The following is a 26,968-nucleotide window of genomic DNA, read 5'->3' on the forward strand; positions in this document are numbered from 1 at the left end:
CCTGGAATTTTGGAAGAACTGATTAAGAAGGACATGCTAATCCAAACAAATAATTCTACTAAAAAGAAATAAAAATTATGTAGTCAAAAATCCTTGAAGCTATAAGGTATTTTAATGACAAACATTGTTTGTTATTGTTGGGTTTTCTTGACAGGCTTTCCACTCAGAGGAAAATGGCTAAATAGCAGGAATTGTATGAGATTTGCAACTCAAAGCTATTCTGAGCTATTTTAATAATGCATTCTTCTGTCAAAATAAATTGGGAAAAAAAAAAAAAAAAAACAGTTGAGAAATAGCATGAACACCCAGGTTTAAAAATACTCAGATCTAGTCTACTAACGGTATTTTTCGCGGCAAAAATCTCAAGATACATAAAATACTTCATTATGTATTTGAAACTCAGGCTTACAGGCTTAAATTATAATCTCTTGCTTTTTTTTTGGGGGGGGGGATCCTGGGACACAGAGATCACTGTAGGAGTACTTATCAGATTACCCAGTGCTTAGTGTCAGGCCCCCTTCTCTCTACACACTCTCCCTGGTTTGACTTATCTTCTCTACTGTCTGAGGGTCATCCTGAAGACCCTCAAATCTCTCATCTCTCACCCTGATTTTACCAACAACTCCAATTTAAACATCCAACTATCAACTTGACATTTCCACTTAGATGACTGAAAGATATGCTGCATCGTCTCCCTCCTCCCATCTCCCCCACCTGCCCCTCCTCCCTCAGTTCCCCATCACAGTAAATGAAACTCCTGTCCACCTAGGAGCCTAAGCCAAAGTCATAGGAGTTATTCTTGACTTCTCTCTTTCCTTCTTCCAATCCATTGATGTCCTGTTTAATATCTGTTATGTACAATTTTGTAGCCTATGTTATCTACTATATTGTGAGACTTTATTTCCATGTATTTAAAATTTTGCAAACCTGGTTAGTAAAGGATGCATGAATCTTCATGGTATAGATGCCCAGTATTTGTTTAACCATTCCTATACTGAGGGACGTGCAAGATCTTTCTAATTTTTGCTGTTACTTTTATTGAATACTGGTATCCTGCTTACAGTGTGCGGGCACTGTTCTAGTACTTTAGAAATACTAATGCATTTAATCCTTACGATCCAGGAGATAAATACAGTTATCACCTCCATTTTGCAAATGAGGAACCTGAGGCACAGAGAGACTAAATAGCTTGCTTAGGATTTCATAGCTAGAAAGAGGAGCTGGGATTCAAACAAAAGAAGGCTGATTCCAGAATCCATGTTCTAAACCAGCGTGCTATGTTGCCTTAGGTACATCACTCTGCACATCAACCATGTTTTACACCAGTCTGCATGTAACTCTAGCCATTTTTTTAGAATGTATTTGCAGAAGGGGATAAATAGGCATGGACATTTACAATGTTTTAGGTTGTAGCTATTACAAAGTTTTCCTCCAGAAAGATTATACAAATTTTATCAGTTTATGTTCCCAATGTCAGTTGTTGAGTGTGCTCTTAATTGTGCTCACATTAACATTGGGTAAAACAATTAAAAAAATATATTGAGCAATTTATTAGGAACAAATTATTTAATAGTTGTAGTTACATCTTTTTGATTATCAGAGAGGTTGATTTTCTGTTTCATGTGTATACTAACAATTGCATTTCTCATTTTATGAATTTCTTTGGCTTTTGCCAACCTTGTTATTGGAATTTTCACTTTTTTTCTTATTGAATTATGGCAACTTTTCATGTGTTGAGATTAAGATTCTGAGTTTGTCACATATATTGCATATATGTATATATGTATATATATATATATATATAGTTTTTTTGAGTTGTTATTTGGCTTTTCATTTTGTTTCTGTTGTTTACTGAAGGATAAACATTTTAAAATCAGTTTTTGCAGTTGCATCATGCTTAGTCATATAAAACAATCATCTCTATTTTCCTCTTACTTCTTCATATTTTGAGTTATTAGAAGTCTCATTTCACTTATGTAATGCTTAGATATACGTTGTAATTCTTTGAGCCATTAAAAAAAGTCAATGACCTTAATTTTTATTGTGTATCATTTTACCTACAACATATAAGATTGAATTTGGACTTAAGTTTCAATCTAAATAAACTTGTAAAAACTTTAATAGTTTCAGGATCCAAGACATCGACAAATGTATAAACCAGATCTAAAGCCTATACACAAGTTACTACTGTGTTATGTGGCCACACACTTTAGGTGTAGCCCTCAAGTTATTTATCAAAAGGTCCTTCTCAGTTTTATTGATCACTTTTCCAGTTCCTGTGTCTTACATGTGACTTTCATGGATGTACAGCCTCCTACTTGTTTTGGTGACACTCTTTTCTCTATCGTCCCTCTGTATCATTAAAGTGACCCCAGTAAAGTGCTCTTTCTAATTTATTGGCTTCTAGAGGCATGGTAAGGTTGAGTGGAACTTTCGTGTGATTTGATTGTGAATCTAAGAGTTTTCTCCGGGACTCTTGGATTTCCCAAGGTGCCTCAGGGCTACTGCCCAGGGCGAGGTGAGGACACACAGACCTGTTGTGGTCTCCTAAACGATGCACCCAGAGTGTCCTTCTTTTGTCTGTTTTATCTAGGGCTGGGTTAAGAAGCAAGCTTCCAAAACAGTTGCCTTTGGGACTAATTTAAGGCGGGGATACTAAAACCCCTAGAAATATATCAAGATGAAATAAATGGAACTTACCAGAACTTCTCTCTTGAAAAGCATATCTGGATGAAGTTGGCGGGAATAATCTATTGAGGTGGGGGCTGGGAGCTCCTTGTAACCCCGTCCTTGCTTAAACTGTCTGCTGAGGAAAGTGGATCCACTTAAATATAAGGCTTTTGTGTGGCTCAGTCTGGTTGACTTCTGCCAACAGTGTTTGAGTTTTTACTTTTCTGCAAGCAGTATTTAGCTTCTTCTTGAAATTGTTGAATAAATATTTATAGACTGTCACTGTGCAGTGCACACTGAATTAGTAGCCTAACCTAGGTTTTCTGCAGGTCTGGGTTCAATGCTGATTTTAAATATTTATGTTCTACATTGAAGTATGTAGGGATAAAGAGGCATCATGTCTGTAACTCATTCTCAAAAGTTTTAGGAGAAAAAATCATAAATGTGTAGTTTCATATCAATGCATATACAGATACAAAAGAAAGGATAGAGCAAATGTAGTAAAATGTTAGCATTTGGGGAAGCTGGGAATCCTTTGCATATTTCTTGCAACTTTTCTGTAAGTCTAAAATTAAGGACTTAAAAAAATAAGTTCCAAACTTGATTTTCAAAGGAAACAAAACACATTAAAAGTTGCACAGTTCTATAACAAATACATATGTCTGTAACTGACATATGTATTTCTTTGATCATGTGAGTCTAGATTCTTCCTTAGACCAACTTATCAAATGAGGAGTTTGTGTCTCCTCCTTAACTTCTTTTAATTTCAGAATAGGCTAGATATACATATGTTTGGGGAAAGAATATAAAATAAAAAGCAGCCATCTGAGATATTTTGTCACTGTTGCCATTGGGCTGCATTCACGTCCGAGACCCACTGAATAAATGTCAAATATCTCCTTAGTTTTGCAATATCACATGTGGAATGTTGAAGGCTACTTGGGAACTTTATCTATAAATTTAAGATAAATGCAACACATTTTCAGATACTGTGATTAATCAATTAAAATGCATGCTAGAGGGTATACTTTTCTTGCAGGGTGATAACCAAATGTCCTAACATGATCACTAAGGAAAGAGTTTGATAGTAACTATGAATAGAAATAATGTGAATTGTCAAGGTAATTTTAATGAAGCATTAAATCAAAAGATGTTTCCTGAAAAATCAAAATGTAAATTCCAGTAAATAGCAAAGAGCAATAGTGGATTAAAAAGTAACTAAATTAGTTTTTAATTTAAAAAAATGTCATGAATCCTGAAAAGTCCAATTCCTACAACTTGTGCTAAGGACTTCTATTAACATAATGTCTCAGCAGTTGGGTTGGGAGATTGGCTTCCAATTCCATGATCCTCCTCCACATTTCTTCTGTTTTAAATAACCAGGCTGAGACAAAAAACACCCTGGAAGCTATTATGTGATTTTTTTCCAAAATGGCAAATCAGAAAGAAAATAAAATTATATATAGTTTGATAGAAGAACACGATTTAGAAAAACATAAGCACGGTTTCCAAATTTGATACCTTTGTGAAAAAATTTTGTGGGGTGACTTTCAGGGGCTGCCGAGCCAGACTTCCCAGCTAGCACTTCCTGTTTGGGGCACCTAGCATGTTACTGACTGCATAAAACTGCCCTTCACTCAGCCTTCTCACGTTAGCTGTGAAATGAATGCAGTTGCCTATCAATAATGACTAAAACTCACTGTTTGATACTTGAGAACAAGCAGCCATACTGACCCATGCACACAGCACCCTGGAAGTTTCCCAAGTCTGAACTTGTCCTTCAATAACATTTTAAAGTGGACACTGGTACACTGAGGTATTTGGTTTTAAGAAACTGCAAATCCAGAAACTTAGAGTTCAGTGTCATGGATACCAAGCCAATCAAAACTGGGTATGAAAAAGGTGGCTACTAATTTAGATCAGGAAGAAATTAGTTAAAGAAGCCACATCTCCCACAGAACAGAGTCCCCCAGAGTACAAAGCAATAAAATACGGGACAACATTTCTCCTCAGATTCTGTGGTGGTTATTTGTAAATAGATTTAGATTCAGGATGATTTTATTCAGCTACAGTTTTAGAAATTAAGCTTTAGTGATGATATTATTTTAAAATACCGTCCCCCCCCAATTGCAGTTTAATTTTCATGCTGCTGTGGAGAATCTATTTTGCAAAGGAATTAAATCCTTTTTCCCTGACCATTTTGGCTATTCCTTCTATGTGGCTATTTTGATCAAGAACTCCCTGTCGTGGTCAGCTCTTTCTATAGTTCCCCTCTATTTCTGCTCTAGATAATAACTGCCCCTCAGCAATGTCCAATTCTAGACTCTGTTTCTTCTCCCCATCCTAGGAATCTGTGCCAAGCTGGAAAAAGAGAAAGGACTTGTAAAATAAGAAGCAGTGACTACAGGATGCTTTTTGAGAGATTAGAGCTAGTTTTTCATAGGGATCCTGAAATGTAGGTTTAGAGTCATGGACAAATTTTAACATTTGTGTCAGTTTCAATTATGACAAACTACTACGGGAAAATAAATCTTCCAGGATGCCTTTTGTGTGTGTGTGTTTAGATTTTTCCCCTTTTAGAAAGCATACAAAGAGCCATAAAGACAGGGGTAATCATTTCAACCTCACTGATGTCATCTGACACGATGGAGGAACAAAGGATTAAGAAAGGAAGTCAGATGATTTTAAGTCCAAATTTGAGTCCTTTAGATTGGTGGGGGATGGAAGGAGAGTTCTCTTACACTCAGGAAGATCTAACGGTAATCTTAAATTTGGCTATAAATTTAGCATTTCTTGTAGTAGATCTACAATCTAGATTCCAAAAATATAAAGTTTAGAGAAGACCCGCTTTGCCCCTCACTATACAATTATTAGTGTCCCAACTTTTGTGCCTTTTTCAAGTGGGTGATTTCTTAATACAGGAGCTGCTTGGATGACAACTTTAACCAAAGTGTAGCTGCCGATAGTTTTCATTCTCCATTTCTCTCCTTTTACAATTTATAGTTGTGTAATTAGAGATCTGTATCAAGAAATACCTACATTTTCCAACTCAGAATTGAATTTGCAAAGAAGTAATCACTATTAAATTACTTGCTATTTAATCCTTTTGTGTTTTCCCCCCAAATTTTTAGTCATCAACTAGTTTTCTGGACAAGTGATCAAAAGTCCTAAAAGTAGCAGAATCAGAATCATTTGCCTAAACAAAGAGATTAAATTAAGTCTGTTGAATGGACTCAGCTTTCCTTGTGCTATGAAGCTCTGCAGTGTGAAATGTTCTGCGTCCTTTGTCTACCAGTTCTTCTGGTTCTGCTCATTATATATATAAAGCTTCTCCATCCCATTTTAGTTGCTTCTTCTTCTTTCTTTTTTTCTCTTTTCTTTCTTCTTTTTTTTTTTTTTTTTTTTTTTTTTGGTTTTAACAGAAATGCTGGCATGCAACTTCCCTCCAGGAATAGCTCAGAGCCAATGCTCTCAATTTAGTCATGAGAATTACATTTCTCTCCTTTTTGGAAATATTCTCCCTCAAACTTGGGAGCTCACGACCTCATAAGAGCTAGGTGATTTCAATTCAAATGAAACATACAGCTTTATAGAACATACAGGAAAGAGCATATTTCACATCAACCATATGTACTCACGTTCTAAGCCTTAAGAATTATATTTATGGATAAGAGCATCTGTTCCCTTGAAAAGGAAAGTTTTGTATGTAAAGCTTAACTCCAGTATATTAAAATGCATGCCTGTGTACTTCTTAGGTTGAAAAGGTTTTCAAACAATGACTATAACTTATAATAAAAATGGTAGAAAAATTTCACACAATTTTTGTGATGGGAAGTACCTACTCGCAGAGTTATAAAATACATTGAAAAGAATCCTAGAGAGCTCTTGCATGGTTTTATATTTCTTACACAATTCTGTTTCTGAATCTTTTTCTCAGTCAGTTTTGAAAACACAAACACAGCTTTCCTTTTCGGAGAATTGATCAGGTTAATTAACCTGTTGAAATGAGCAAAATTAGAGTCAAAACACGAGCCCTGCATATTGTTTTGTTAACAGTCCTTATAAACCAGTTTCATACTTTCAAAAGGAGATGTTCCCAACCTGCTATTTAATGAATTAGGGAACATCTGTCCAAGGTTTGTGTACAGGGGCGATTCCCTCTTTTCTCAGACCACACCCCGAGTACGTTTACTTACAGAAGCGCAAGTTGTGTTTTCACACTTGTCTTCCAGAAAACCAATCTGGCAGGGTGTCCTCTGATTCTGCAACCAGTAGTCTGTAGACTCGAGCAGGCTATTGCTGCGAAGAACCTGAGGGAACCAAGAAAAACCTTCTTAGTGCTATTCCTCATGGTCTTCTGTTTAGACAAACATCTCTTTTCTGAGGAAACTAGGTGTTTTCTTTTCCAGAGCATCTGGATGTTAGAAGAAACTTGCAAGGTAATTGTACCGAGTCTAGACTGTGTAAAATATTCAACCAGGAATGGACGTTAGAGGAACACATTGATGTTAGTTAATACTGATGATTCTCCTGTCATCAAATCCAGCATCTGGAAACATCAGTGTACATGCTACTTCTGCATAATTGTCAGTCAAATGCTTATTTGGGGGAATGGTTCAGTTGGCAGTGGGGATCAGACTTCATGTTAGTGTTAGTACTCTTTCCCATGCTGAATATTTTCGATTTTAAAAGAGGTAGTGTTTTTTCCTTTTAGTGCAGTACTGCCACTGAAATGATAATTATTGAGTTCTTCAGCTTGCTAACCTATCTATGAAATAGGGTACAATTTTTCTAGAATACCTATGGTGCCATGTTAAGTTTAAAAATTATTAGGAATCAGTAAAATGTATGACAGCAATCATTTTTCCATGTCGGTATGTTATGGTAAAGCAGTGCAAATTTGAATACATGATTTAACAAAACCAACCATGATTTACAGATGCCTTGTTTCTGGGCTTGGATTAAAGCGAGGCAGAAACATCATTTTTCTTAGCCAAAACGTTTTGAAGATACAATCTCATAAATAACCAAATGATTCAATGTCTAATGTATCGTAACACTACCCAAATATTTTATAAGACTTTTTCTCATCTTATATAAGATTTCCAGTGCTCTCCTGGTACCCCTTACTTTATTAGGTAACATGTCTGCTAACATTTGACTAGTACCTTCACTTAAGCAATATAACAGATTTAATCAGTTTGGTTAATGCCTGAAAAACAGAATGACACTTCAATTACATTTCCTTTGTACAACAAAGGATTGTCTTCTTTTATTCTGTAAAGGTAAAAACACAGTAAGTTTTGTCTCTGAAGAGTGAGTTAACCAAATATATTTCTGACACATTTTTTTCTATTACATTTTATGTTTTAGCCAGGTGATATTATTACTTTTAAATCTTTTCCCGCTCAATGTTTATTATTACCTAGAGATGACGAATTTTCATCCTTCTTTTCCAGAACAGCAGAGGCACTTTGTGGATGAGCAGGTAGTTAGTTGAGTAATGAACTTGGGTTACTACTGCAGAGTAACGTTGGCAATAGAATTTCTCGGTTCTCTTAAAGATTTTTACCTAAATTATGGTTCTTAAAGTGTGGGCTGAGACTCCTAGGGGATCCCTGAGATCTTTCAGACTATTTTCAAACTATTTTTATAATAATAATGAGGCATTATTTGCCTTTTTCGCTCTCGTGGTCTCTAGCAGTCAATGAAGTGCAACCCAATGAATGCAGACACAAATAGGAGAGTCCAGCTGTCTTCTGTTAAGATAGACATTAAAGACTTTTGCTAAGTATGTAAAATGAACTCGCTCTTCTCACCAGAATGTTCTATTTGGGAAAACATAGGTATTTTACATAAAAATGTGTATGTTAACATTTAATGGGCTTATTTCTTATTATTTTAAAGATATTTTAAAATAGATTATTGTCATTTTAAATTGTTATTGTTAGCTAAAATTAAGTGAATAAACAAACATAAACAATTTCTTAGCTTTCTTCTATAATATATAATATGAAAATATCAATAATTGCCCCCCTTATAAACAAAAGCTTCGTGAGGCCCCCAATAACTTTTTTAGAGGCCAAAGCAATTTTGATCTCAAAAAATCTGAGAACCATTGACCTAGATTAACTTTATTTAGAGTAGAAACAGGCTCTCAGTCCACATCCCCACCACCAGTCCCTCTTATTTCTGGCATAGGATAGAGTTTAAGAGCACGGGCATTGGTGGTCTAACTGAGTTGAAAACCTAGCTTGTACATTAGTAGCAGGATGAACTTGGGCAGCTCAGGTGAATTCTGAGTTTCAGTTTCCACACCTGGCAATGGAGATAGTAATACCCCCTGGTGGGATCATTGGGGTATTCAGTGAGATGATAAGTCACGCAGATGGCAGGTTATCCTCTCAATACATGGTTTTCATTGTTACTATTTGAAAGGAGCGACAAAGGAAAATAGAAAATTGGATGCCTTCGCCTGAAATTAGTGGATGGAAAGCACTTCAGATGTGTGAAGACCAATTTTCTCGAGCAAATATTTTCGTCTAAGGTGTAATTTTGGTGCTGCGTTTTGTAATATTAATAGTTACAGCTACTATTAATATTTTTTTTGCATGCTTAGAGTACGCTGGGAAATGTGCTAAAATAGTCACATAGTATTTTTTAACTTTGTAAATTTAATCCTTATTACAATGCTATAGGGTAGGAATTATTTTAAAGTTCAGGCTCTTCACAGAAATTGTCATTTTGAAGATGGAGACCTTGAGGTTTGCAGAGATGAGAGTCTCTGCTCAGGTTACTCAGAGGCTGACTTTGGTTTGTTTTTGAAGACACCAAGGCCTGTGAGTGACATCAGTTAGCAGTGCTTCCTCCCATAACCTATACACGTGGGTCTCATTCAGGATGTGTTTCTGAAACGTTATGTGCATCTAGCATTTGCAAATATAACTACCTTTTCTTATGGACTTCTGTTCTAAAGTTAGTTTTCATTAATGAGATGCTGAGGTGACATTTTTCCTTAAGAAGAAACTGTCTGTGATGTAAATTACAGTAACTGAATTAATCCACTTGGCAAGTGTTATCAGTGTTTTAATTTCTCAAAGGAAAGATGCTTTTATATTGACTTGAGTTAACTGAAACCAAACATATGTTATTAGCTTCCGCTCTTCACTTTTCTTTGAGCTTTAGAATTTGAAACATCCATCAATAAAACAAACCCTTCACTTATTGCATCATAAGCAAGTTAAAGACTTAAAGTAAAAGCATCCAATAAACATACCCGTTAATGATACTTTACAATGCAGTTTAATAAGTCCTCTGACTAGAATAACTTCTTAGCTCACTCCTCAAAAATTAAGCCCTGGACCCCTTCTATATTTTAATAAATTCAGGGTACCATAGTACGTATCATGGTTGCAACAAAACATGTCAACAGAGGAAAGCAACTGTCACTTACAAGAGCATATGAATTATTCTTGTCCTAGATCAGACTTACAAGTGGGACAGAGTTCAGACACAATGTACTTGGGTCCTTCAGAAAAGGCATGGGCTGGGTTGGCATATTTTCCGTGGGAAACAGAGAGGCAGAGATGAAGGCGTCCAAAAGCATCAGCCTGACGCCTCATGCTGCGAGATTCCCAAAGCTGTGAAAGGGACTGTCTCATGATGTGACTGAGACTTGCTGGCTACCCGTTGGATTTCTCCTGCATTTCACTACTTCTCTAACACAGGGAAATGAGCACTGAAAGATTAATCTGTTGGGTCCTTTACATTTGAAAAATAAATAACTGAAAATATACAAAGACCTTGTTCTGCCCTAGCCTTGGAGTAAGGGAAAAAGCGACAGCTTTATGGACCTGCTTACTCAGTGGAAAATGCTAGAAGGACTTCCCACTTGGCAGATCCATACCCCCGGGTATTGAGTGTCTTCTCTAAGTGCTCTTTGCTTTAAAGGAAGCGGACATGGCAGAGAGAGAAAGTGAAATTTAAAATGAAGTCTAGGTCTTTCAATGCTTAAGAAATGTTTTGAAGAGAGCTTCTTTGGTTGGTGAGCGTATTCATTCACTATGTAACCTTAAAATTTGAATTTTATTCATCATAATTTAAAAAATCGTGCATCTGATTATATTATTAATAATACTGAAAATATTGCTTTCACATGTTTTGTTAATATTTAGATATTATTAATTATTTAATACTTGTATTCTTTAATGATTGACCAAATAATTTATTGAGAACACTCTAAGCTAAGGCTCTAATTTACATTATCTGAATTAAACCTCTAGCTTGTGAGGTAGAATTTAAGGGCTAATATATGTATTAAATGTACTTAAAAACAGTGCTTGGCACATGGCAAGGGCTGCATAAACATAAACTGTCAGAAAAGTGGTTATTCTGGATGCCCAGGCACAGAGGCGTCAATAACTTGTCTAGTTAGTGGAGAAGCAGAATTTGAGCCAGGCTGTCTGGCCCCAAAGCTCGCATTAGGCAGCGTTCCACTGCAAGATGGTAAAATTACATGATTGCTCATCCTTGGGTTCTACCAAATCCAGATCTAAGCATTTATCCATCTCTCCATGGTTTTAGTGGTCGGGAGAGTGAGTTCCAGTCCTGATCCTACTTTCTGTGTTGTCAAGTCATGCACTAGCTCCCAGCCTCAGTTTGCTGTTTGTAAACAATTAAATCAAGTCATGGGAAGGTCCCTTCTACAATGAACATCCAGTAAGTCTCCCCCTCCCTCCCGCCTCCATTCATCCCTCCCTCCTCTCCCTTTCCAGATACATTAAAGAGCCAAATAAGCAAAGAGCATGAAAATGCAGGCTTCAATAAACCGCTTAGCATTGTATGTTAAGCAATTTTACCTTCTGAAATGCTTTTGGTTTAATGGTTTAGACCAACCATTAGAAAAAGAGAAATGCTTGAAGGAAGAACATGTGCTTGAGAATTTAATGATTCTGAAGCTTTATGAATATAATCTCCCCACTGAGAGTCACTTTCTGAGGGGGAAAAGAATAAAACTCACCAGGCTCTCAATGGCTCATTTATTTATCTGCTATTTTTAGTTGCAGGTTCACTTATTTCAGATGAAGAGCTAATAATGGGCATGCTGTGCATTCACAAGTTTGAAATAATAATGGCACATTTTCTCTTAAAATTTCACGAGTGTCCTAAGTGATAAAGAAAAACCCTTCTGCGCTATTTTATAACCACTTTCCTTTTAAACAGAGAGAACCGAGTTGTGGGAATTTAGTATTGATATGGAAAGGGGAGGGTGAAATAGACTCTGAGTAACCTGGGCACAGTTCTAAACACTGCTGAGCAATGCCTTAAAATTAGAAAAATAAGTTAAGTTAAATAGGAGAAGACAGTAACTTATGGGTGGTCACAGAGGTTTGGAGACAATTGAAATTCTATTCCATTTCATCACTTACTGAGTGACCTTGGGCAAGTCATTTAATTTCTGTGGGACTTGTTTTTTGTATCTATTGCAGGAGGACAATTAAAGCCACTTCAGAAAGTTGTTCCAAGGCTCAAATAACAAAATATTTGTAAAAGTCTCCTAACAGAGTAGGCAGTTGATATGTGGTAGCGATTATTATGACAATGCAGTGAAATTCAGACATTTTTTTCCATCTTAACATGTTTTTGATCTTGGCATGACTGTTGACAATTTCTCTTTCTTTATTATGTATGATGTGCAAGTCTTCATTTTCTGCTTCTGTTTCTCTAATCTCCTTAAGTTAGTATTCAGTCAACAAAGGTTTGTTGAGCAATTTGATGCTTGACTCAGAATATGACGATGAACAGAAATGACTGCTGCCCTTTTGGGAGTTAATCTCTAGTGGGGGAGAACAAGCACTCACAGGACGGTGATAAAGAAAGCAGATGCTTTCATCAAGGGCAGCCCAGGTCAGCGATCCCCCAGGGTGCACCTGTGGGAGGGTGCACTTGACCAAAGTGTTGAAAGAGGCATCTGAGCTGTCTGGAGAAGTTGGGGAGGCTGGGGAGGACATGTCCTTCTTTCTAACTAGCTTTGCTTCCTCTGACATCCTAAAGGGGAGGGTCCCCTCTCGTTCTGGGCCTCACTGTGTTATTCTTTCTACTCCCCTCAGTCATTTCCTCAGAGCGCGCTGACTTTCAGGACATTAAGTACCACCTGGAAGGACAACTCATTGGTCTACAGCTTCAGCTTCGACCTTACTCTAGAACTTGGCTTTTCACAGTTCTCACTGTTAGTTGTTACTCTTGGATCTCCTGCTGTTACCTTGGACTCTTTGTGTCTAAACCCAAGCCCCCTCCTTCCCCAATTCCAGTCCCTAAAAGAAACCTGACTCTCTGGCTTCCCTATTTGCAGTTAACAGCCGGACAATTCTAGTTACTCTCATGCCCTCTGGAGCACCTCTCTGTCTATTTCTAGTCTTATATTCTACTCACCACAGTTTAATTTCTTCTTTAATTCACTTAACATTTAAGTGCATACTATGGGCTAGTCTCCTGGTAATGCAACAGTGAATAATGCAGAACTGATCTCCATGTTTATGGAGCTTAAAATCTGGCATGGGAGCCACACAGTAAATAAAGGAGCATTGGCACACACATTTAATTACAAATCGTGGTAGGTAATAAGAAGAAATTCAACATGGTGCAGTGGTAGAGAATAAAAGCGATGGGGATGATACTTGGGAAGGGCAGTTAGGGAAGGCTGGACACTCACAGGGACCAAACAATTCATGCTGTAATGGTCTATCCCTTCTCTCTATCACCCCTTACCTCCCAGATCCACCCAGCTCACTAAAACCAGAATAAGGGATAAGTACCTAAGTTTCAAAGACAAACCTGGTTTCAAATTCCAGTTTTTCTGTTAATTAACTGCAGCCTCAGGCAGGCAAGTCACTTAACTTCTTTGAGACTCACTTTTGCCATTGACAAAATAAGGGTGGTGTTGCCCCTGACGATGAGGAATTTTTACTAGACATTAGACATAATAAATGTGCAAAGGGTTATTTGAGGTGTTAAACCATCATTATTATTATGAATATGATTACTGATATTACATAATTCTCTCCCAGGACCTTACCTCTATTGATTACTGGACACGACAAACATGAGTATTTTACCGTCTAGTTCTGTCAGACACTAGGCTAGGCCCTGGGAAACAAGAAGAAAGATAATATCTGCTATCAGTGAGCCCACCATTTTATGGGATTATTGCCAAACTATGGCCTACCATTCAAGACAGATCCTAACTCAACTCTCACTGGTGAATAATTTCATGAATACTTACTAAGCTCCAAAGTTTAGGATATTGTGCTATGCACAATTTAGGAGTTTTCCAGGCTTTATCTCCAATTATTTCCCTGCATGTACCCTCCGCTATAATCTACCAGTTAAGTAAAGAGATCACCTCATAGTTTTTATGATACATGTGGTTTTCTTCATATCTCTCCATCTTTCCCCTGAACTTTCATCAGCATTGTTTCTCAATCACCAAGATCTGATTGAAACCAAGCCCTCACCCCATATCAAATGTTTCTCTCTTCCTGTGAAATCTTTATAATGAAAACAATATTTCTACCTCAGAATTTTGGAATGTGCATGTATATCTGTTTCTTCCCACTAGGTAATATGAGTATTGTATAAATATGTGAGTATATTATTCAATTTATTGCTCACACTTGTCTCAGCATATGAGTATAGTTGGTACTGAGCAACTGTTTGTTTGATACCAAAACTTCCTACATTTGATATTATATAGACTTGTAATTTTCCTTTGCAATGATTATGTTTCAGAAAAAACCCTGTGAGCTTATCATATGATTTATTTAATATGAAGAAAATTTAAAAGTTCAATCTATGCACACAATATTTTATATTTCTGCAAGTCTTTTATTTCCTTTAAGGATTTTAGTACAAGGTAACAAAGAATTTTAATGTGGAACAAGATCCCCATTTTCTAGTCCTATGTCCTATATCGTGTTTCCCCAAAAGTAAGACCTAGCTGGACAATCAGCTCTAATGCATCTTTTGGAGCAAAAATTAATATAAGACCCCGTCTTTTTTTTTTTTAAATTAAAGTTTATTAGGGTGACAATTATTAGTAAAGTTACATAGATTTCAGGTGTACAATTCTGTATTACATCATCTATAAGTCCCATTGTGTGTTCACCACCCAGTTCTCCTTTCATCACCATATATTTAATCCCTTTTACCCTCATCTACCACCCCCCTCTCCCCCTGACCCTCTGGTAACCACTGAACTATTGGCTGTGTCTATGAGTTTTTGTTTCTCATTTGTTTGTCTTGTTCTTTTCTTGTTTTTGGTTTATATACCATATATCAGTGATAAGACCTGGTCTTATTTTCCTATAATATAAGACTGGGTATAATATAATATACTATAATATAATACCGGGTCTTTTATTAATTTTTGCTCCAAAAGACGCATTAGAGCTGATTGTCCAGCTAGGTCTTATTTTCGGGGCAACACGGTACTATCAAAACATTATCACATTTCATTTTCTGATAATGTAAGTATAAAGACATAAAGCAGCCTCAATTAGGGAAATTTCACACAAAAAATACTGTATTTGGTTAATGCATGTATCATGATTAATGACAGACTGTTGCTTTAAATTAACTGAATAATATAATCAGAACAAGGAATTCATTCTTCTTCAAAAGCAGAGATTTATCCTATCCCCTGCTTCCACCCCGAACAGGTAGACTCAGAGAGGTTAAGATGTACTGGATATTGAGACACTGATGTTCTCAGCAGTCTGCAAGCTGGAAAGGGCCTGGGGTGGCCATTTCAGGGCAAGCACCCCTGGCTGTCTATTTACTCAAGGGTTCCAAAGAAATGTTATGTTTAAAATATGTATTACCAAATAGTCACCGGGATGTAAAGTACAGCCAAGGGAACAGCGTCAATAGAATTGTAATGACTATGTATGGTGCCTAGTGGGTACTTGATTTATTGGGGCGATCACGTCATAAAGTATATAATTATCTAATCACTATGCTGTATACCTGAAACTAATATAATATTGAATGTCAACTGTAGTTGAAAACAAAAAAACAAAAATAAGATGTGTCATGATAGGGAAAAGGGTTAGAAGTACTGTCCCAAGAAAACATCCTTTCAAATGTGACACGCAATTTTCATGAGAGTGGCATGTGAGGACAGAAAAAGCAAGAAGACCTGTAGCATAAAGGGAGCCAGAGAATCCCGTTAGAAGTGTCATAGGCATCAGTCAGAGAAGAATCTCCAGGCCTCGACTGCTGTTCTAGACGCTAGGAAACCCAAGTACATTTTTCTTACACAAGAAGACTATAGTGTGAATGTGTCAGTGAGATTTGCATCGTGAGTGGTAAGCAGGGAGAAGAGATGATTAGAATGAAGTCAGCTACTCATCAGATACTATCACCTACCTTTTTGTATTTTTATTAATTTCAGGTATACAAAACAACATAGTGATGAGACACTATAATAATGGTATTTCTACTGCAGGTAACATTTTCTTCACAGCGCTATCACATTCCTATAAAATTAACCTTTCTTTGGTGTAAAGTTATGTGAGTTTTGAAAAACACACATAGTTGTGTAACCATCATCCTAATCAAGATGCAGAACAATGGTTGAGCTCTATCACCCCCCAAAATGTCCTTCTGCTCCTTATCGTCAAATGCTTCTAATTCCCAGCCCCTGACAGCGAGTCATTTGATTTCTATCCCTAAAAGTTTGCCTTTTCTAGAATGTCACATATGTGGAATCATATAGTACCTAGCTTTTTATGACCTATACCTTTTACTTATAATGTGATAGAGATTCATCTGCATTGTTGTGTGTATTAATAGTTTGTTTTCTTTTATTGCTGAATAGTATTCCATCACATGGATGGACACAGGTGTTTTAAACGTATTCACTTACCAATTGAGGACATTTGGATTATTTCTAGTTTTTGGTGAATATGAAGAAAGCTGCCATAAACATATGTCTACAAGGTTTTGTTTGAATTGAAGGTTTTGTTTTATTTGGGTGGGTACCCAGGAATGAGATTATTCCGTAGTGTGGTAACTTTATAAGAAAAGAATGCATTGTCTTTTAAAGTGGATTTACCCTGTTCTATGTCCACCAGCAAGGTGTGATAGTCTAAGTTGCTGTACAACATTGTCGGGATCTGATGTTGTCAGTTTTTGCTTTAAAATTAATTGTAGCCACTCCACTAGGTGTGTAGTGGGATTTCATCATGGTTTACTTTTCTTTTAGTTTTCTAAGATGCATCCGTTGTCCCTTATAAGATTCTTCTAAAATCAAAGTTTTAATTTGGGTTCTATATGGGCACAAACCATATTCATAAAATCCTAAATCGTTAATTAGATCTTGTATTTGATGCTCACTTTGGAATGCCGTGTCTAAGAGAAAGCTAACGCCATCCATATTAAGTTGTAATTCATTCATTCAGCAGCTACTTGTTAAGTACCTGATGTTTTTACAACAAACAAACACAGTCTTGTTGTCATTCTATTGGGGGAGGACAGACCATAATCAAATAAATGTTATGTATATGAGAGAAAGAGAAAGAGAGAGAGAAAAAAAAAAAAAAAAACCTACTGTGACCGATACATAAAGCCAGAGAAAAGGATAAAGTAAGAGATGCTATTTTGGAAAGTATTTTCTGGCAGGCCTCTCTGAGGGTGACATTGAGCAGAGATCTGAAAGAAGGGAGGTGCCAGCCACACACCTGACAGAATCATCAGCAAAAACGGAGGCTCGAAGCAGCAGTGTGCGTGTTGCGTTTAGCAGAGGACAGCAAAGAGATTGTATGGCTGGTGCAGAGTGTGAGGTGGGGGAAGCGGTGAGGATGACGTATCCGGTGGTGGGAAAAAAGTTTTATCTTTCACTGAAAAGATAGTTATTGCCAGGCTGGGCCAAATATTCTTTGATGTCTTGACACACTCTAAGATTTTACCAAATTCTTTTATTACAATATTGGAATGTTTAGTGACTGGCTTACATAATATTTAATGGCTAACTTAAATTTTATAATAGCTTAAAACCCAACACACACACACACACACACACACACACACACGACTAGCAGTCAGAAGATTTTGTGTAACTTTACACACTTAATTTCATGTTGATTTAATCTATAACTTAGCAAACTTTCTGAGAATTCTGTAATCTTTTGTTTTCCACTCTGGCATATAATACCTTTCCATTACTTCACAGGGAAACTATAATGCTTATTTAAAGCACAGTGAACTTCTGAGAAGAGAAAATGATACAAACTGGAAATAAAGCTATTATGTAGAAGAAAATAATAGCATGGGAAACTCAATGGTTTAGTCTCAGTTTCTTAGAAGGTTTAATTAAATATTAAGATAACATTTTCCTTTTAAGGGTGATTTCGCTGGCTGACTGCTTGAGTTCTTAGGTATTTTTTCCCCTTTGACAAAAGGAGAAACTCTTTTCAAAGTATGAATAATCATGTTTGCTAATTCATAGGACATATGATTATCTGTTTGATTGAATATAAAGCATTCTTGTGTTATACTACTGATTTCTACTACAATTTGGAAAGCTTGTAATTGATTATTAGAAAAATATTTGAGAATAATGGAGTTCTAAGGCCTTGGAACAAAACAGTTCATTACCAAGAAGGAGGAAAGAGCCTAGAGAGCACCAGATCAAAGACATAGTTGGTTGGGAAGGAAATGGTCAGTGGATTTGCCATTCATTCTCTATCCTTCTGTGAAGAAGGGTGGGAGGGAATACCTTCAGATAAGAAAGAAGGCACATTGTCATACCTCATTGTAAATACACTAATGGTTGACCTCCAGATAAACTGTCTCACTGTAACAGGAGAGTCCTAGTCTATGGAAGACTTCCAGCAATACGTGCCTGGTCGAACGAAGCTTGCCTCTGGTAAATAAATATGGAATACAGTGATGTATGAATATCTCTGACAAAGGGATGTAACTATCTGAGAATTCAATGGAGATTTTCATAAACAAAATGGCTCTCTTCTTTGAAACTGATGTCCCCAAGTATGCAATCGACGGTGCATCCTGATGTGACAAGAAACAAAGTAGGCCGCTTTAGTGACAGTTTCAGACAGCTGTCTGCTTTCCTTGTGCCACACAATTATTTCTATCCTGAAAACAGCACTGTATTTCAGTGCAGTCACAAGAATGGCATACGAGCATAGAAGACAATTCAGAAGTATCAAATGACACTTGTTTATTTTTGCCATATCACACAGATGCTAGCTGGCTGAAGAATGCTTTGAAAATTGATCAGAGCTTTCTCCACGTGAAAATAATAACAGAGTTGGAGTCTCAAGCATGAAATGCAAGAGTTACAAAAACAGCTATACTCAGGAAATGCAAATATATTATAATTTATGAATAGTCAGCAATGGTTTAACCAGAATCAAATTAGGCATATAAATAGAGAACAGTTGATTAATTGCTATTTAGAACCAGAATAATACTGTAATGTTGATATGATCAGTGAGGGGAATATGATTTTTAATGTTAGGAGAAGTAAAATATAAGAAAAAACACATGTAGGAAAAGACATGATATCCATCAAGGCCTGCCATTGATTTGGGATGGTTTAGAGTAGGTGGTGCGGAATTTGCCATTGGACAAAGGGACACCTGATTTAATGGCCGTGTATCACTTGAGTATTGGACATGCCTTTCGCCTTTGGCAGTTATAAGAAAGTGGCAATTCTCATTCCTCAGACTCTTTTCTCTTCTTTGGAAAAAGCTACTTGAAACAACTACCTTTTAAGGTATATACTGATGGACACATAATTTGCTTCTTGGAAGCCCTCCACCCTGGAGAGTATGAGTCCTCATAGGGGTCTTTCAGGGTGGGTCTCATTCTCAAAACACAGAGAGAAGCCTTGTAAATGTGGGCACACGAATGAGGGGGCTCATTCCCAGGGATTCATGAGCCAGAGGGCTCTTTTAGAGGAGTGTTCAAGTTGATCTGGGCCGTATCCTTCCTTCCCATCCTGACACTGGCAGAAGCAAAAACTGGGCACTTTAATCAGAAGGGCAAGCTTGGCAGGATACAGAAACAGGGGATGCTGTTAGGACTGGTGGGGAACACAGTGTCTAGTCTGGACTACAAAGGCGAGAGGGTTTCTTAGATGAGGGGGTGCTGAAAGAAAAGAGAGAAATCCTTCACTCTAGTGGTAACAAGCAGGGATGGCAAGTCTGCCTTTAAATACCCAAAGTCAGAAAGGAGAATTCTGAATGCCAGATTAGACATTTAAAAAAAATTTAGACCCCTTCCATTTCTGGCTAGAGATAGTACATGCCGTGTTTCCCTGAAAATAAGACCTAGCTGGACCATCAGCTCTAATCTGTCTTCTGGAGCAAAAATTAATATAAGACCCGATCTTATTTTACTATACTATAAGACCAGGTCTTATATAATATATAATATGATATGATATGATATGATATGATATGATATGATATGATATAATATAATACTGGGTCTTATATTAGTTTTTGCTGCAAAAGACGCATTAGAGCTGATGGTCCGGCTAGGTCTTATTTTCGGGGAAACACGGCAATATAAAGGTCTGGGTGACAAAAATTCAGAGGAAAGATCATTTGCCCAGTTCCAATGGTGCAATATCACCCTCAACTCCACAGCATGTCCTAAGCTATTTTGGGTTTTCAGAGTCCTACTTTTTGGGTGAGAAAAAAGAAAGAAAAGAAAAGAAAAGGCAAGCAAGATCCTTCCAGGAGTTCTTCATGCATAGCAACAAGGACACTCAAGGAACTGAGCAGTAGAGAACAGATTAAAACCAACGCATTGGAATCTTAAAGACTGTACAGCAATTGCTGGCAGCAGTGAGAGGTGGGGCGGCATCCTGAATATGAGTCCTTAAATCTACTGGATTTAAGGAACCGATTTATTAATTTGGAATAAGAAACCAAAATCAGATACAAACTGCAAAATAAGCCATAATTGATAGTTTTGAACAAAGGTTCCCATGTGGGATTGCTGAATTGACGTTTTCCAAAGAATGAGCTCTCCATGGAGCACATGTGGCTCCACCCCCTGTGTCAGTGTGGACCAGGCTGCTTTCAACATGGGAGAAGATGGTCATCATTTCAACCTGTTTTTGCTGAAGGCAGAGGAGGTTAGTCCTTACCAGAGCCCTCGTTACCTGCATTCTGGCCTCAGTGCAGCCGTGACTGCACTGAGGCCAGAACACCGGGGTGCTTCAGGACATACAGAAATGTCCTCAGTGAAAATGCCTACAGAAGAGATTCTGTGGCTGGCTCTGCAGATGCATCTGGGCTCAATCTGAATCCATGGACATCTTTGCCTCGCTCGTCTCTCAGGCCCACTTCCCAATGACCTCAATGGTACCTATCCACACATGGATGTCTTCACTTAAACAGAGTTCATAGTTCTGTTTAACTCACTGCCATCGCGTCCTCTGATCTTGACTTCCACATGTGTCTCAACAGAGTTTGTTTTTTTTCTCCTTCCACTGTCTGTATACAGGTTCCACCTCTCCTCCCCCATGCCCTCATTCACACCTTTCCCGGCATCCCAGATTCCAGTTTCCCATCACTCTAAGGAATTCTCTTTAGGTCTACTAGATCAGCTTTCTTGAAATACCACTTTTATTGAGATGATTCCCTATTTCGTTTCTTAAAAATCTCCGTGTGTCTTCAATGCCCCTAATTACTCCTGCAGAAGGGCGCTGGAACAGGACACCCAGCCACTTGACAAAATTTGGATAGGCCGTCCTCTGATATTACGAGCTGAGCCTGAAGACCCGTGCCAGGTCACTTGATCAGAAGAGAGTGTTTACAGAGCTGTGAGTGTTTTATACTCCAGGGGAAAAACCTAATGTCCTCCTTCTATAAAAAGGTGAATATGCTCAATTATGCTGATTTTGTTTTTCATTTTATTTATTTAATTTTTAAAAAGTCCTTCCTTTAAGGAGACAGCTTCTACAAATACAGAATATTATAGCTATTTTTCATCCTGTGCTTCCTGAAAGTTGAGGCTTTTGGCCAAGAGCAATACAATTCTGACTAATAAATATGTCTTTACAGAAATGGATTAGATTGTAGAAGAGCCCCCCAATTTGTATGCCCGTGCTTGCACACATTAATTAAATTGCTTTTGTTAATTACATGTCATCAAGAAGATATGGGCTTAGATGAAAGTGTATTTTATATAATAAGATGAAGAAGCATCAAGGGACATCCATTCTGTCATTCTCCAGATGTATCTGTGCTGCTGTCAATAGCATTTAAATCAGTTTAAAGGAGGCCAGTCACGGCAAAGAAAACTCTTGAAACTTCAAAGAGCTGATCAGATGTCATATTAAGATCAAACTCTGCCTCTGGGAACCTGACATGTTTTCAGTCTGCTGCCTTTGATAAGTCCAACTTTAAGGTGGATTTCATTAGCATGACATAAAAAGAGGATATTTGGGGTGTTGACTTTTCTCCAACAATTCTTTCCTCACACAAATCCCATTCAGAAACATGGTTCCAATATATCCCACATAGCAAATCTTCACCCCACAAAGTGGATTGAAAATGTCCAGCCATCGTGGAGACATGCCATTGACTAAAATGCTTTCAAAGTAGAGGAAAACCTAACAGATATTCAACAACGAGGAGACATTGCATGCTGTGTTCAGATTAGTTTTAAAGTTCTATTTAAATAGATTGCCCTGTGTAAAGATCATTTATTTGGAATCAGTTAAAACTTTTGAGCATCAATTATGTGTGCCAACGGCTTATATAAACTTTTTGTAGTAAACCTCAGACCAACCCTAAGACATTTGAGTCGGAGAAGTTGCATCAGTGGCCTAAGATCACACAGTAAGAAGAGAAAACAAAGACCTAACTCAGTCTTTGGATTCCAAGTCAGGTTTGATACACGACATCCCACTGCCTCCCTAGAAATAACAAATTTTGATTTATTTTTGAGGGAACATAAAGACTGTTCGCATAGAGTTTAACAGATATAAAGGGATAACGTATAATTTTTTAGTTCATTTAATGAAAAAATCCCTATAATTCAGTTTAATAATGGTGGCTGTATTTGTCTTATAAAAAGGAGCTGTCCTAAGAAAAGGGGGAACATGAGGAATGTTGATGTGAAATACAATTCAAGGGATACCACGGAAGGCTCTAGTGTCCGTCCTCATATTTTATTTGTCACAACTATACTAAGCTCTGCGATCACTAAAACCTCAGTGTGAATTTATCTAACTTTCCTAGTACTTAGAACCAGGAGAGAAGGGAGAGAAAGGATCATTCTGAAGCTGGAGGTAGGATAGTCATATAACATAGGGTGCATGCCAGAGCACTTTTGGGAGCAAAAGGAGGTCTGTTAACAAGATACCAAGAAAATATATGTAAACTGTGGCTCGGTGGTGTGGTCATCTTAGCTCTGGGGAAAGGCAGTCCCTCACTGACAAAAGTATATATTAAGGAGTTCCTCCTTCAGATAAATCCACCAAAGTCTTTTTCCTGATGCTAAGGCTTTTTCACAGCTACAAATTCCAGTGACCATAGTTCCCCAACAGCAAAGAGAAACGGAAGCAAGTGCACTGGGTAAGATTCCTGAAAGCCTTAGAGATCACTGTGAAGCCCATGAAAGAAATTCAGTCAATTTGCAATTTTTCAGAGGCTGATTATCCAACTAATGCATTATCTTCTGGACCCGTGTTTTATTTCTTCCACCAGGTAATTAGCAATATGTCAGTTCTGATCGAAGGCTTGATGGGGAAGAAGATGAAGCTATTCCATGAAATGAGTTTGGGGAATTACCAGTAGATTTCATTTACCTCCGTTACTCTTATTGGAGGTTGATTGACTGTGAAGAGAGGTGACTCAGCTGGACAGCCTTACTGTTTCTAAGATACAGCTGTCCTGGTTCTTTTTGCCTTTTTTGGACAGAACATACGTTCTATGTGCATTTATGAACATATAGGTCCTCACTTCCTCAGTCCCCAGTATCTGTGATTAACAAGATTAAAAAAATCAGTAATTATTTAAATCAGCTTGTAGTAATATAATAAAGGCATTAAATCCTTCAATATTCAATGTCGTTTCATTAAGGGCCTATGTTCTAGATAGAAAGAAGGAAACATTGGTGAGTTACCCTTTTGAAGGGAAGAAAAACTGTTAGAGCCCTCATGGTGTATGACAAGCGGCATAGATAGCTACTAAATTGTCTTTAAATGCAATCTTACGTATGCCTAAGAGAATTTTTGAAATGAAAGAAATGCACTATGAAATGAGAAAAGTGTTGCTAGTACACAAAGGTGTTGACTTCTGCATCTCTTGGCAGCAGCCCTTCCTAAACGTGGTTGGATATTCTCTTCATTCTTTCAGACCTTAATCACACTCTGAAGTCCAAATTAAGATCCACTTCCCCACTGAAGGTTATTGGTTATTGCAGGCCCAGGGTCTGTCTCTATTCTTAGGTTTTAATACCCATAATACTAGTTTATCTCCTTATTTATACTATCCTGACTTATTACTCTACAGTTATATAATGATTTTTTAACTTTTGAAATATTGTTTGACTTTTCACGAGTCCAGCATTATCTCCCAAACTACAAAATACATTCTTTAAGAGTTGGGGGCCATTTATGATTTATCGTTATATCTCTCTCCAAGAGCTTACAGAATTTTGACTGTATTTAGGTAGGGCCATATTAAATTGCCAAAATTTGGTCAGTTTTGACCTGTGAAAAAGGCAATTTCATATGGCTCAACCTACTAATAGCTGTTCTAGAAATAATTGTAGAAAGAATGGGATTATATTTAAAACTTTAAATCCTTATTTGTAAATATACTGTAAATATGCAATATATATGCACTGATGAAGTCCTTTAGAGTAGATGATTGCGTTTGGGTTTAATTTTTTAAGTAGACATCCAGCCTTAAACATTTCTTCCAGCATCTTCCAGACCTGATTTTTAAAGAAATGAATATGACTCCCACTTTTCCAGGGAAATATACATAATGTACATTATGTAAACATACATAATATGTATATACATATACAATATGTTTAGTAACAGAATTTGTCTTAATTTACATCTTTAAGTATTTTTTTATACTTTAGCTTTTTTAAAATAATAAATCAAATAATCCAGTGTGGTTTCCTTTAACTCTGGATGAGAAGAAACACATTCTCCTCTAGAATTCAGCATCAAATAGTGGCAAAAGCGTTAGGTAGAGAATTGGGCGTTTTGCTTTAAATTTCTGCGCCATAAGTTGAATTGGCTGGGAAAAAAAAGGTCATTAAATTAGATGATTTTATGTTGTTCAAATGACAACTTCCTGCAAATGTCTGAAAGCAATATTCATCAGTTTTAAAGTCTATATTCTAGAAAATGTAATTTTGTTTCTCCTAATAAGTAAGCCAAGCACCGTACCCTTCTCTTTAAGAAAATATCAAAAGGAGAACAGCTATGAGTTTTTCTTAGACACAGATTTAGGGGCTTAATATGATAAGGTGAGCCATTCAAAACCTGTGAACACTTTTCTGAATGGAGATCCAAAAAGCTGTGAACCGCGGCTACGTTTAGGAAGAGGTTGGGGTTGAGGTGCTGTGATCCCGGAGACTTAGAATTCTCAAGTCCTATCTTCCTGAAGTGCTTGAGTTTTCTGATTATTTCCTGAATTACATTTTTTTAAGTGTCATCAGGGGTAATCCAGGCAAGCAAATTGTGGACTATTTGTTTTTCTTTCTGTTTTATTAAAAGTGCTTGCAAAGTCAAACTAAACTAGTGTTCAAGTTCAAGGTGAGAAGAGGGTGGCGCCAGGCGCGGTTACCTTCTTACACGCGGTGATGGAGCTCCCCAGGCTGCTCCCGGAGCTGCCGCTGGCGACGCGCTGCTGCGGGGTCGAGACCTCACACATCAGGGGTGACTCCGGGTTGCTATGTGTGCCCCAAACACAAAAGAGAACACATTCCAGTGAGCCATCTCTTTATTCAGAAAGAAAGAAGCACATTCGGGTTTATCAAAATCATCTTTTCAGATCGTGCTGGACGCTGCAACTCCTCCCTGGGGATATTGACATTTCTGTGTTGGCTTCACTTTTGTAATTGACGGATCCACTAGGAACTATTCTATCGTGAATCTAAAACTGCAAACGCTGCTTAGATGGATGCAATGCATCTGCCTGACTTCTAGCTCTGCTAACATTTCTTCTTAAGCAGTTTCAAGGCCCAAATAACGTCTTTCCGATCGCCATGTCAGTTCTGCTAGGCCAAAAACAACACATAAAAAAATTACTCATTTTATTTTTCAAAATGAGGGGGAAAGTAATTTGAATCAGGAGGCAGGATGGTACCATAGAAAGAGTATGGATTTTTGGAAACACAGATTATCTCTCTTTTTTAAAAAAAATTAAAATATATTTAACATATAATATTGTGGAAATGTAAGGTGTACAACATGTTAATTATTCCATCCACTAAAAAGAAATGGTCGTTATGTAATCAGGTCTTCTTTTTAGCATTTCTATGGCTGGAGGCAGTATCTTAACTTTTCTGCCTCTAAAATTCTAGACTTTATATCCCTTTCCCCTATCTTCTCTGCCCATTTCTGGTAGGCTCGACTATATTCATGGCTGTATAAGTATTTTAAAAGTTAACATTATTTCTACATCCTTAAGATATGTTAAAAATTGAAATTATTACCAAACCTGCTGTTCATGATATGACTGGGGATTTAAACTGAGCTCAGTTTAAATGCAAAAAGCCCTCTGAGTCTTAAGGATTTCTAAATATTTCTACTCTGAAAATATAATTTAGGATTTAAAAAGGTACTGATATCTCAAGTCTACACATTTTATTTTTGTTGTTGTTGACCACATAGAACATGTATAATTCATTTAAATACATTTAAAAAAATATGATCTAATGATTCCCTATGTAATTATCAACCCTCCACATAGAATTTTTCTCTTAAAAGAAGTACCATGTAGATTGGTTAAACAAGCGATGTATTTCTAACTAATATGTATCCCTCATATTTTAAGTTCTAAATGAGTCAATTTCCATTACTTTGTAATTAGCCATAAGTGAAGCAGTGCATGAATATAGTCTGTTAGTATTTCCATTATTAATTGCTATGAATGACATTTTAAAAAATGACTTCTGCTCATGCTATGCAACATCATGAATTCAGGTAAAAATTTCACAAAGTAATTCAAAGAAAATCTGTTTTGTTTTAAATTTATATATATATTTTCTGAGTAATTGCCACATTGAG

General features: G+C 37.0%; 1 protein-coding gene across 10 annotated transcripts in view; it reads right to left on the reverse strand.

The window, feature by feature from the left end:
- The window catches only part of SPHKAP (SPHK1 interactor, AKAP domain containing), a 122,152-nt gene that overhangs the window by 68,943 nt on the left and 26,241 nt on the right, over nucleotides 1–26,968 (reverse strand). For all 10 annotated transcript variants that reach the window (XR_012490111.1, XM_074314449.1, XM_074314452.1 and 7 more), the window contains 2 exons: nucleotides 25,524–25,629; nucleotides 6,867–6,980 (listed from right to left, as the gene is read on the reverse strand). Coding sequence is in view for 9 of the 10 variants with exons in the window: in XM_074314449.1 (XP_074170550.1) it covers nucleotides 6,867–6,980; nucleotides 25,524–25,629 (220 nt within the window). In the remaining variant the exon portion in view is untranslated. The remainder of the gene's footprint in view (nucleotides 1–6,866; nucleotides 6,981–25,523; nucleotides 25,630–26,968) is intronic.

Source organism: Rhinolophus sinicus, linkage group LG01, assembly GCF_036562045.2.
Source record: "Rhinolophus sinicus isolate RSC01 linkage group LG01, ASM3656204v1, whole genome shotgun sequence".
Taxonomy (NCBI): Eukaryota; Metazoa; Chordata; class Mammalia; order Chiroptera; family Rhinolophidae; genus Rhinolophus; species Rhinolophus sinicus.